Genomic DNA, 13,456 nt, shown 5'->3' with positions numbered 1-13,456 from the left:
AGACAAACCCTAATTCTAACTCTAACCATATGTGACCCTGGACCACAAAACCAGTCTTAAATGTCAATTTTTCAAAATTGGGATTTATACATCATCTGAAAGCTGAATACATACACTTTGGGGAGGATTTCCGAGCGTAGAACTGATCTGTTGTCCTCTGGTGTGAGTCTTCACACGCTGGAAATAAGGACACATGGAAAACTCTCACGCCAGCATGCGTGCGCGCCCATCTTAAAGGAGCACAGTCTGAAAGTTGAACGTCATTTTAAGAGCACTCAGTGTGTGTCCGTACGGTTGCTGGCATGCATGTGTGTGTTTGTCAATCATTCTGATGGTGCGACGCTTCTTTTCCCTCACTACTGACACATTTGTGAGGTGCTGAATTATTCTCTCTCTAATAATCTGTTTTATTTGTACGTTTACACCGTATTTTTCGACTGTTGGTCTTCCCTATTACCTTTTCAACTGCAGAAACTGTTCAACGTGGGTAACAAAAACTATTTTGGACCCACTTTATATTAAGTGTCGTTGACTACTACAGTACGTACTAACATTTAAATTAATCATTTGATGCATTGCACTTTTTGTGTACATACGTGTCTTTACATTGTACTTATACTGTATATATATATAAAATGTGTGCATGTAATTTCATCTGTAATTTATTTTCTTGCATCTATTGCATAAATTACACTGTTAACCTTTAAAACTAACCATACCATAAAGCCTGTCCCTCACCTTAACTGCATCCAATCTCAATAGCAAGTGTTCTACAATACAAATTAAACACAAACAGTACATTGTACCTAACAGTGTTTTTAGTATTATATACTATTATAATATTTATTAATATATATTTATATATACTTAAAATACTTATCTTGGTAACACTTAATTTAAATGTGTCTTTCATGCCCATTACATGTACTTATTATAATAATAAATTATGCATAATTACATGCAAGTAACCCTAAGACAAACCCTAATTCTAACTCTAACCATATGTGACCCTGGACCACAAAACCAGTCTTAAATGTCAATTTTTCAAAATTGGGATTTATACATCATCTGAAAGCTGAATACATACGCTTTCCACTGATGTATGGTTTGTTAGGATTGGACAATATTTGGCCGAGATACAACTATTTGAAAATCTGGAATCTGAGGGTGCAAAAAAAATCCAAATATTGAGAAAATCGCCTTTAAAGTTGTCCAAATGAAGTCCTTAGCAATGCATATTACTAATCAAAAATTAAGTTTTGATATATTTACAGCAGGAAATTTACAAAATATCTTCATGGAACATGATCTTTACTTAATATCTTAATGATTTTTGGCATTAAATAAAATCGATAATTTTGACCCATACAATGTATTTTTGGCTATTGCTACAAATATCCTGTGCAACTTTGTGGTCCAGGGTCACATATAGTAAGTGCATGTAGTTAATTAATATTACTCAGTACCTAAAGGTATAATTACACTGTAACAAGGACACCTTAAAATAAAGTATAAACCTTTTTCTAATATTTTTTTTTATCTAATATAATTTCATTTCACCTTTATTTCAATGACTGAAAATTATTTTTAATTAATTTTAGTTAACAAGTACAACACTGACACAAACAATTGATTGTTTTTTTTCATAAGTACATTGTAGTTAAAGACAACTAATATAAATGTAGTGGGACCACTATTTTTTAGGCATAGAAATTTAGCATTTTTTCTTACCGGAGTACATAACCTTATAAAGGTTACCCATTTGCCATTTTAAAGATTGTGTACATATAAGTGTGGACACTGGTTGAAGTATTAATATTCTGTGCATTGTACATTTAGTCCTACACGGTGTACAGCATTGCTTTACTTTGCTGGTACTTTTCTAAGCAGTTGCTCATGAAAAGGTGTCTTACGTTTTTTAGCTACTGTGCAGTGTGGACTTCATGGACATGTCATCACTTTTTATGATGGCTAACTGTACATATACTAATGCATCTTCTTATTTTGAAGTGAAGCCTCTTATGTTTTCTTAATGTGTTTTGTGCCAAGAATGGAAGCATGTTTTGTGCCTCTAAAGCCTTTGTTTTCTTTCCCTTTCATGGTTTTTTTTTTTTCAGTGAGCGACCGCTGGTGTGTATCCATGGGAGTGGGGAATAAAAGCTTTTCTGTTTATTTTATGCATGTAGATACATTTTAAGCACAACGTGATCAAAAATTGTTCCACAAGTGATGTTTCTTGTTCGAGTTATATGACTTAAAATCGCAGATCTTCTCATATCAACTCTAGAGAGCACTCTGAGCCAATTTCTTCCCATGATGCAAATGCATATGCTTTGCATTAACCTGTTGACCAGCTGTAAATAACCTGTATGATAACTAGTGTTGTGTGATTATTTGTATTTCTTTCTTTGCTCCATTCTTGTGTGCCATTTTCAGTATGTTGTTTGATAAAATCAGCTACTTGGACAGATGCTTGCACAGTGTGTTCTCATTTGAGATTTATGGTCTCATCCATTTGGCTTATTGCATAGTTAGACTGTTTTTAATACATTTTTAAACAGATTTTAATACTTTGGGTGCATGAATAGCACTGTGTTGCAGACACTACTGAGGGTGGTGCTTGATTTCTGTCTACCTTAGAGGACAGAAACATGAATATAATAAAACCATTTTGAATTGAATTAAGATCTATGAGTGTAACTTGTAATTTTTGAAAGTAACATTTATGTATAAGCACTTCAATTAGCCAGCTGGGCGTTTTTACACTATATGGGGTATGTTGTCACACTGATAATGCTGCCATAAAACACTATGTTGGACTTTGCAACAAAATGTAAACCTTTAGACAAATGTGAAACTACAAAAATATAAAATTATGTTGACCAACAGTGTTAATAAACTGTATAAGTTACATGACAACCTGATCAGCCCCAACCTGATTATTATAATACTTACTCGGTGAAACAGTTACTTTATGGTTATGATCTACCATTTTAATTATATAGCTACATAATGTATTTATCCTATTAGCCCTAAGAGCTATTGCAGAAATATGACGATTTATCATATGATGGTTTCAGTTTATGAGAGAGAGAGAAAGAATATGATTGAATTAATTGATAAATCAAGCGCTTATGTAGGCCTAACGTCTTGACTCAAAACCTTATGTCACACAGCGGTCAGTAGCCTAGTAATGTTTGACAAGGATGCGTTGCTGAAAGTTAAATGATAATGAAATAATAAACTGAAATTAAACTTAATTTAACCATCGTATATTTCTTTTATGATTCCTGAAAAAAACATTTATTTTTCCTCATTGTGCCCTATTATATACAGGTGCATCTCAATAAATTAGAATGCCAAAGACTTAAACTACTTCAGTCTGTGTGCATTGAATTTATTTAATACACGAGTTTCACAATTTGAGTTGAATTACTGAAATGAACTTTTCCACGACATTCTAATTTATTGAGATGCACCTGTATATGTGTTGATATATGGCGCCCTCTACTGGCGCTGTTGTCTAATCATCAGCAAAAAAGAGAAAGCCTGAAGTAAAAGTATGTCTGTAAACGTGACGTCACTCGCGCCGCGCTGCTAGGATACGGTAAACTCCTACAGACCTGAAGCACTAAACCATCAAAACCCAGAAAGCGTCACACAATCAGGTAAGATTACTGACATGTCTTATTTTGAAACATTTAATACCAAACGGGTTCCTGCCATAGACTTATACATGCCTTGGTATGTTCTGTTTAATGTGTATAAGCACGACCATCTCATTTAAATGTAGCCTACATGATATCGTTGTGCTGCTGTTTGACTGGACGTTCTTCACAGGAAAAAAGGGGGAACGTATTTTAGGGCTACTACTGTGGTGCTGCTACATAAACGAAGCAGGTTCAGACTTAAGTTTTTGTCAGGAACGAGACGTTTAGTAAGCACTGAGCAGACAGTCTTGTGAACAGAGGCTTTGTAATGGCAGGTTTAGTCAGTGTTGTAATTTAATATAAACGTTCAAACGTTTATGAACGTTTTTGAATGATTATTTACAACACAAAATGTCGTTTTCAGAGTTTCAGCTTGATTTTCTCATCACTAAGTGGGCGTGACATATTATAATTCCTCTAAAAAAATATTTGAAACAAAAAACGTAAAAACTCCATGTATAATAATAATTATAGAAACTTTTATGAGCTCATTAATTGAAGGGATATATGGCATATTTGTATTTTTAAAAACTAAGTTGTCACCAGTGTTGGGGAAAGTTACTTTTAAAAGTAATGTATTACAATATTGCGTTACTCCATAAAAAAGTAACTAATTACGTTACTTAGTTACTTTATATGGAAAGTAATGCGTTGCGTTACTTTTGCGTTACTTTTTAAATCTGGACAGGGCTTGCTTGTTTGTTTTTGAAAAAGTAACTCAGATATTCTCTTGTAAATTAAAAAGTAATGCGTTACTTTACTAGTTACTTGAAAAAAGTAATCTGATTACGTAACTCGCGTTACTTGTAATGCGTTACCCCCAATGCTGGTTGTCACCCATAATATGTCACCTGTTTGATTTTCTCATCAGTAAGTGGGTGTGACATACTATAATTCCCCTAAAACTAGTAAATAATAAAATAAAGTAAAAAGTCTATGTATAATAATTATAGAAACATTCATTACATCATTTATTGAGGAGTTATATGAAATACTTGTATTTTTAAAAATGAACTTGTCACCCATAAATTGTCACCAGCATGATTTTCTCATCATTTAAAATTAGCTAGTGAAAGCAAACATTTTATCCCACAACTTAATGTTAAAAATTTTAAAAAAAGTATAAAAATGCATATTTAATCAAGAATTGTTTACACAATCCTCTTTTAACATTTCTTACCTTTAGCTAAAATGGAGATTGTGTATGTGTACACAAAGAAGCGCAGTGAGTTTGGACGCCAGTGTAACTTTTCCGACCGTCCAGCTGAGCTGCATGTGGACATTCTCCCTGACACGTCCCTCGCTGCAAACTTCACAGTGAGAGATCCGTGTAATGTGACAGTTCAGTGTGCCAAGGAAATGTCCGAGCATGAGGTGAGACCAGCATTAACACTATAACAAAACAATATGAATTATTTTCCATCATGGACTGAATTATCATGAAATTCTTGGCATGCTCAGGTGAACACAGAGCGCTTTGAATCAGAGTCACGAGGAGTAAACCATGTGGAAGGAGGTTGGCCGAAAGATCTCAATCCAGAGGACATGGAGGCGACCATCCGCTACAGGAAGAAAGTGGAGAAGGATGAACACTATCAGAACACCATCATGCAGATTGCTGGTGTGAGTGCCATAAAGTGTTAAACATCATGTATTATATGAGCAATATATGAGACGAGACTTCAATCTCAGAAGACATGTTTTTGATTTCTTTATTGAAAAACAAGCCCAATTTTGCCCATTGCAGCTCATGGAACACTGTTGCAAGCAGAACAACACCACTGACATCTACCAGGAGTTCTTTGAGGATGAGGATGAGGAGGTAATGGAGGAATCGGAGGAACAGCCATCAGCAAAGACAATCAATGTCTTCAGGTGAGCGCACTTAACTGTAATGATAGAGCAATATATCAACAAGGTCACTTTTTTTAATTAATAATTTCACTTTTCAGCCATTTGAAAATTATATGGCTCAATTGTTCTATTGAGTCATATAAATAGTCATATAAATTGAGTCATGTTTCGGAAATTTTGGATAAATATTGTGCTCATTTAAATTCAGCCATTTTTTCCAAATATATTTTAATCTTATTTTCTGTCGTATATGTTACCATACAAAAAGTTTGGGATCAGTAAGTTTTTTTTTGTTTGTTTGTTTTTTTAGCAAAATTAATAGTTTATTCAGCAAGGATGCATTAATATAATGATCATATATATATATATACAGTGGGTACGGAAAGTATTCAGACATTTTAATCTTATTTTCTGTCGTATATGTTACCATACAAAAAGTTTGGGATCAGTAAGTTTTTTTTTGTTTGTTTGTTTTTTTAGCAAAATTAATAGTTTATTCAGCAAGGATGCATTAATATAATGATCATATATATATATATACTGTATATATGTGTGTGTGTGTGTGTGTGTGTGTGTGTGTGTCTGTCTGTGTATTTATGTATGTATATAAAATCATAATCAACAATTAATTTATTTCTTTTGGAGCTCAAGAAACATTTTTTATCATCAATTATCAATAATCAATTTATTATTATTGTCAATTATCAAACAATTATTAGCCCCTATTTACAAGTACACATTAGGATAGACTTGTTCTAAAAAATCTAATTATTCTTTTTTCTGGAATTATTTACATCAATAGAACAATTGAGTAGGGCTGCACGATAAATCGAAATGGAATCGAGATCACGATACAACAGAAGCTGTGATTGTTATGCGTATCTTTTAGTGAAGCAATGCATGACCACCTTATTATTTAACCCATTATCAGCATATTGGGACACTCGTAAAGGCAGCCAGCCAGTAGAGATGTCCACCATCGAACACAGCCATAGAGATCCTGTCTACAAAGTCATCTGGCTGCAGTCGAAGACAGGCACGGACATCTTCTCGGCTTCTACAGATGGTCAGGTCTGTGTGCAATGACACAAAAGTCTAAAAATAAAGAAATAAACCACACAATATTTCACTGCGACTTGCATTGCATACTAATGAAGTCATCAGAGATAAAAGATAATCTCGCTTCTGACATCAGGTACTGTGGTGGGACATTCGGAAGATGAGTGAGCCCACTGAGAGACTTATACTGGACCCTAGTAAAAAGGGGAACCTTGATAATGCCCTTGGTGCAGTCTCGCTGGAGTTTGAGACCACTATGGTAAGAGGAACTCTTAGTTTTTGGCTCACTTGTAGATATAAATGTTGAGAACTTAAACATGCTTTGTTTTTTATTACACAAGCCCACTAAGTTCATGGTGGGCACAGAGCAGGGTCTTGTGGTTTCATGCAATCGCAAAGCAAAAACCCCAGCTGAGAAGATTGTGTGTACATATAGCGGACACCATGGTCCCATTTACGCCCTGCAGAGGAACCCATTATTTCCTAAGAACTTCCTGACCGTGGCTGACTGGACCGCCCGCATCTGGTCGGAGGACATCAAAGAGTCCTCTATCATGTGGACCAAGTAACTTCTGTTTTGTTGTTCAAATGCTGCATTACACATTTATTTATTTATTTATTTTGGGGGGGAGATTCTCAATTTTATGTACACTACAATTAAAAAGTTTCTATTTGGCAAGGATGCATTTGATTGATCAAAAGTGACAGTAAAGACTTTTACATTGTTACAAAAGAGTTCTATTTCATTTTAAGTAATGCTGTTCTTTTAAACTTTATATTCATCAAAGAATCCTGAAAAAAAAGAAAAAAAAAAACATATTAAGCAGCAAAACTGTTTTCAACATTGATGATAATAATAAATGTTTATTGAGCACAAAATCAGCATATTAGAATGATTTCTGAAGGATCATGTGACACTGAAGACTGGAGTAATGATGATGAAAATTCAGCTTTGCATCACAGTAATAAATTACATTTTACAAAACCAGTCATAAGGGTCAGTTTTTTTAAATTGAGTAAATAAGCTTTGAATAAATAAGCTTTCCATAAAACATTTGAATAAATAAGCTCTCCATTGAAGTATGGTTTGTTAGGATTGGACAATATTTGGCTGAGATACAACTATTTGAAAATCTGGAATCTGAGGGTGCAAAAAAATCAAAATATTGAGAAAATCGCCTTTAAAGTTGTCCAAATGAAGTTCTTAGCAATGCATATTCCTAATCAAAAATTAAGTTTTGATATATTCACTGTAGGAAATGTACAAAATATCTTCATGGAACATGATCTTTACTTAATATCCTAATTATTTATATACCCGTGCTACTTATGACTGGTTTTGTGGTCTAGGGTCACATATATTGAAATAGAAAACAGTTCAGTTAAATTGTAATAATTATCATAATATTACAGCATTTACTATTTTACTAGCATAATAATATTTACAGTATTTTTGATCAAATAAATGCAGCCTTGAGCATTGAAAGAGACTTTCAAAAACATTTAAAAATCTTACCAACCCCAAACTTTTAAATGGTATTGTAGATGTTTGGTGTAACGTGCACAGGTGCCAGTATTTTTAATCTGTTTCTGCAGGTATCACATGGCCCATCTGTTAGATGGCTGTTGGAGTCCAGTCAGACCCTCGGTTTTCTTTACTGTAAAGATGGACGGCACCTTGGACGTGTGGGACATCTTGTTTAAACAGAACGACCCAACTCTCAGCCTCAAAGTTGGTGCTTAATGTCTCTTCCTTGTACTGAACCCATCTCACAGTCCCATATCTCAGCGTTATGTATTTTAAGAAACATTGACGATGTCACAATGTGTGTGTTTTTTCTCACAGGTTTGTGATGAAGCCCTGTACAGCATCCGAGTGCAAGATAACGGCCGTTTCCTGGGCTGTAGCTCTCAGCTGGGAACTACCACACTGATGGAGATTTCTGCAGGCCTGTGCACACTGCAGAAGAACGAGAAGGCCCTGGTCTCGGAGGTCAGACACAAACACACCTGGACATGTGCAATATACAGTTCTCCTTTTTTCCGTATAAAAATATACATGATATAATACTGTTCAAAATTGACCATGGCTGCATTTATTTGAACAAAAATACAGTAAAACAGTAATATTGTGAAATACTATTACAATTTAAAATAACTCATATATTTTAAAGGGGTCATATGATGCGATTAAAATTTTTCCTTTCTCTTTGGAGTGTTACAAGCTCTTGGTGCATAAAGAAGATCTGTAAAGTTGCAAAGACTAAAGTCTCAAATCCAAAGAGATGTTCTTTATAAAAGGTAAGAGTCAGCCACGCCTACCTAAAACGGGCTCGTTCTAACACTCCCCCACATATCTACCTCACTATGTGGGAAGATTTGCATAACGCCGCCCAAATGTTCACGCAAAGAAAGAAGGCGTAACTTTTATTCTCGCTGTAGTATTGTTGTTGCCGCCGCCATGTCGTGAAGGCGCTGTGTGCTTCGTTGTGAAAGCGAAACTACTTTGTTTGGCCTTCCAAAAGAGGATGATATCTGCTTCGTCATGCCTGGAGCTGATCCGTGCTGGTTGCTGAGGAAATACTACAACTTCGCGCTGTCGATCGCCGAATCGGCTTTCACCGTGGACGAAGAGGAGTCCATATAAACACATTTCATTACACCAAATACACAAAATAATGTTATTTTTAGCAGCATCATATGACCCCTTTAATACATTTTAAAACATAATTTCCTGTGATGGCAAAGCTGAATTTTCACATGACACATGTCACATGACCCTTCAGAAATCATTCTCATATGTGACCACAAAACCAGTCATAATTTTTTTAAATTGAGATTTATACATCATATAAATAAGCTTTCCATTGATGTATGGTTTGTTAGGATAGGACAACATTTGGCTGAGATACAACTATTTGAAAATCTGGAATCTGAGGGTGCAAAAAAATCTAAATATTGAGAAAATCGCCTTTAAAGTTGTCCAAATTAAGTCCTTAGCAATGCATATTACTAATCAAAAATTAAGTTTTGATATATTTATGGTAGGAAATTTACAAAATATCTTAATGGAGCATGATCTTTACTTAATATCCTAATGATTTTTGGCATAAAAGAGAAATTGATAATTTTGACCTATACAATGTATTGTTGGCTATTGCTACAAAATATACCCGTGCTACTAATGACTGGTTTTGTGGTCCAGGGTCACATATGCTGATATCTAATATGCACAAGAAATATTTCTACTTATTATCAACATTGAAAACAGTTGTGTGTGCATCACATTTTTGTTGAAACCATGATACTTTTTTTTTTTTTCAAGATTCTTTGATTAAAAGAAAGTTCAAATTCAGCATTTATTTGAAAGAGACATATACTTTTAACATTGTATATGCCTTTGCTATCACTTTTGATCAATTTAATGAAAACAAACATCTGGCTAATCTAACATTTTGTCCATTAAAAACAAAGTAATTTACACAATAAGAAGAACACAAAATCTGTAATATAAAACTAGAATGCTTTTAAAACTAGATATTTATTTTTTTTAATTATGCTAAGGGAAATAAAAGTTCCCCTAAATTACACTAAAAAGGATGTAAAAAAAAAAACTTTTGTATGTACTGTACATCCATCTATCATACACTGAACTTGTGTATTTTGCAGATGTTTGAACGCGAGACCAAGCGGGAGAAGATTCTGGAAGCTCGGCACAGAGAGATGCGTCTGAAGGAACGCAGCCGCTCTGAACAGAGCCGAGAGGACGAGGGCAAAGAGGCAGATGGGGAGGAGAGCGCAGCGGAGCTGGTGGCGCGTGCAGAGAGAGAGTTCTTCGACATCATGGAAGCTGAGAAAAAGAAAGAGGAGAAAGAACGAGATACGGTGAAGGATGTTCTGCTTCTTGAGTGAATATGCTTATTCTAATGTTTTAAAAGAAACGCAGTTTTGGGAAGGTTACTTTGGAAATGTAATAGGTTACAGATTACAAGTTACCCTATTTAAAATGTAATAGTAGTGTAACTTTTTCAATTACTTTATTAAAGTAATGTAACTGATTACATTTGATTACTTTTCTAGTAAACAAAGACAAAACTACAATAGCATATTTACAGATGAAACTGACCTGCTCTTGAAACCCTGAACAGTAGTTTAGCTTCTCTGCTCTACCTGTGAGCTTCCACAGTCCTCTCCATTCGCTCTCTCGCATTGATTACTCTGATCCAAACTGTTTGGTTACATTTATTTTGTAATTAAATTACGTAACGCCGTTACATGTAACTAGTTACTCCACAACACTACTCCACAACACTGAAGGAACGTCAAACCTTTAATCAAGGTTTTTAACCACACATCTGTGTGTTTTGATGGATGTTGTCATATGTGTGTTTTAAGAACAGCCTGTCAAATTAAATTGCCTCCCTTTGTTGAGCAAATTGCACCCCATGTTTTGACTGTTGCTCCAATAAGATAAGAGTCCCGGGCTCTGTATATAACCCTGATAGCTGGGGTGAAGAAGCTCTATTGTGAAAGACAAAGAAAGAAAAATCAATAAAGTCTACTTCGCCTATACCCAGAATGCTTTGTGCTCCACTGTGATTGGTGAGGAGGCATTTGAGCTTGCGTGAGCATCAGAAGTGTATTGCTATAGGCTTTTCTACTCAAAGGCTCATGTGATTAATGGTTTTGGCCTTTTCAAGGACCTAAGTTATTTGAAAATAAAGAGGGGGTTTATAATTAGGTTTGTTTTATGTGTCTCACGTGATTTCTAGGCAATTAATTGGACAAAAAAGTAGTTTGGCTGGTCTCATAGTTTTTGATCTGTCTTTTCTTTTTCCCTTCAGGAGAAAGGTGTGTGTGAAGAGAAAGATTTCCAGGAGGAGCATGAAACTAATGGTGTATCATCCTTTACCAGAAGAGAAATCTCTCAGTAGATTGCCAAAAAAGCGCTGTTCTCATACTCGGATCATGTTCGCAACCCATTTTACTTCCATAATGTGATGTATATTTCTGAGTGAAATGGGATATTCAGTGAGAAAACTTTTATTTATCATGAACATATCAGATCATGAACATACTCTGTAAAGCTGCTTTGAAACAATGTGTATTATGAAAAGTGCTATACAAATAAACTTGACTTGACCAGGAATGTGCATTAAGAAAGTAAATTGGTGATTTCATGTCGACTTTAAGGAAAAAATGCAGCTGGATGCTTATTGTTTGACTTATGTTATGTCATGTACGTGTCTAATTAAATAAAATACATTTAGCATTTTTATTTTATTAATGTGTGATTATTGCAATTAGTCCAGCAGTTGTCAGTGTTGTTTCAGGCTTCCGTTCATCTTTCATATTCTCAAAATAGCATCAGATGATGTTGTCTGAAATGGAATTGTGAAATTGGTAGTGACTTTTTGCAATAAAATATAAAAATGTTCATAACAGTCAGTTAAGTCAGTTGTAAATATTCATTATTGTTTGATTATATTTGTCATTATATCCTTCCACACATTATTGTTTATTATTTCTATTCTCCTTAATGTAGTCTTACCAACATTTTAAAACTGTTCACTGTTAATTTTAACTATCGTATTGTTTTTAGTTGTTTGTCACTTTGGACAAAAGCGTCTGCCAAATCCCACAACTATAACCATAAATATGATTTTCAACTTACCTGCTTCCTGCATACCGACAGTCGATTGGTCGCCGCATACGGTTTTCATTGGCTTTAGCGACAACTACCGATGATATTGGCACTGCCCTTATTTTGTTACCCCTTGGCTTGTGCCACTGCTGTGGTAGACTCGTGCAGGAGGACTTTGTGTTGTTGATGATGTATGGCTCAGCTCAGCTCAGCATCTCTGGCTCGTGCCAGGTCCACGGCGTAGATTAGACCCACGGCGTGTGAGCAGTAGCCTGGCGCGCTAAAAATATAAGGGAGAATGTTATCATTGCAAAGTGGTCAGGCTGTTTTGTGTTTATTCCACAAGATTTATGGATAAGCTGTTTGATTTATAATTATTAGATTATTTTCAAATTTCACTTACCCTGCTGTGCATGAACATAGCTGTTTCCCATTTGAATGGTCAGCGTATGAGGCGGCTGCTGCTTGCGCTGGGACCTATAGGCTTTAGCTTCAATTTTGATGAAATTATTCTCTAATCGGTTGCATATTATGTCATGGATATATCCCTCGAATGCATACTGCAGTCCCTTTTGTCTTGCTCTCTCAGATATTTCACCTGTTCGCCAAAAATTACTAATTATCTCCTTGGGAATGTCTGACACCGGTGCATACATACTGTAATAGACGTGCCAGGCGCGAAAGCTTGTCAGGCGTAGCAACAGTAACTAAGGAGGGCGGAGCTTAGCGAAGGGTCAATTCTGAGAAATAAAGTCAGAACTATAAACTCGCAGTTGCGAGAAAAAAGAGGCAGAATTGCTTTTTTATCTCGCAATTGTGACTTTATATCTCGCAATTCTGGCTTTATAACTGGCAATAGCTTCTGTGCACAAGCGTAGCGACGAACTTCCGCTGTCGCCATTCAGTCTTTAAACAACTGAAAAAGTGGAGTACCTTAATTCTTAGTTTCTTGAAATATACTGTATATTGATTAGCCCCCTTAAGTTTAACTAGCTCATTATCAGGTATAATAAAGATGGAATCAAATGAAATCAGCATTTGCAGTCACTAAATTACAGCCAGATATTTAAAAGTTTGTAGAGAGGCACGACACAAGACTCAAGAATGATTCAAGAAAGCATATTTATATACTGTATATACTAATTTTTGCAATAACACATAATACAACATCATAAAAAAGACCCCCTTT

General features: G+C 35.1%; 1 protein-coding gene across 1 annotated transcript; it reads left to right on the top strand.

Moving 5' to 3' along the window:
- The first annotated feature begins 4,900 nt into the window (after positions 1–4,900).
- LOC107684478 (dynein intermediate chain 3, ciliary) lies at positions 4,901–11,686 on the top strand. The gene is given in 10 exon segments (XM_016480735.1): positions 4,901–5,084; positions 5,172–5,333; positions 5,458–5,645; positions 6,359–6,635; positions 6,760–6,882; positions 6,965–7,188; positions 8,220–8,355; positions 8,470–8,616; positions 10,293–10,508; positions 11,468–11,686. Coding segments are annotated over 10 exon segments (1,746 nt in total). The 5' UTR covers position 4,901; the 3' UTR covers positions 11,558–11,686.
- The last annotated feature ends 1,770 nt before the right edge of the window (positions 11,687–13,456 follow it).

Source organism: Sinocyclocheilus anshuiensis, unplaced genomic scaffold (genome assembly GCF_001515605.1).
Source record: "Sinocyclocheilus anshuiensis isolate Anshui unplaced genomic scaffold, SAMN03320099.WGS_v1.1 scaffold1833, whole genome shotgun sequence".
Taxonomy (NCBI): domain Eukaryota; kingdom Metazoa; phylum Chordata; class Actinopteri; order Cypriniformes; family Cyprinidae; genus Sinocyclocheilus; species Sinocyclocheilus anshuiensis.
This window is presented reverse-complemented; position numbering and strand designations above follow the sequence as displayed.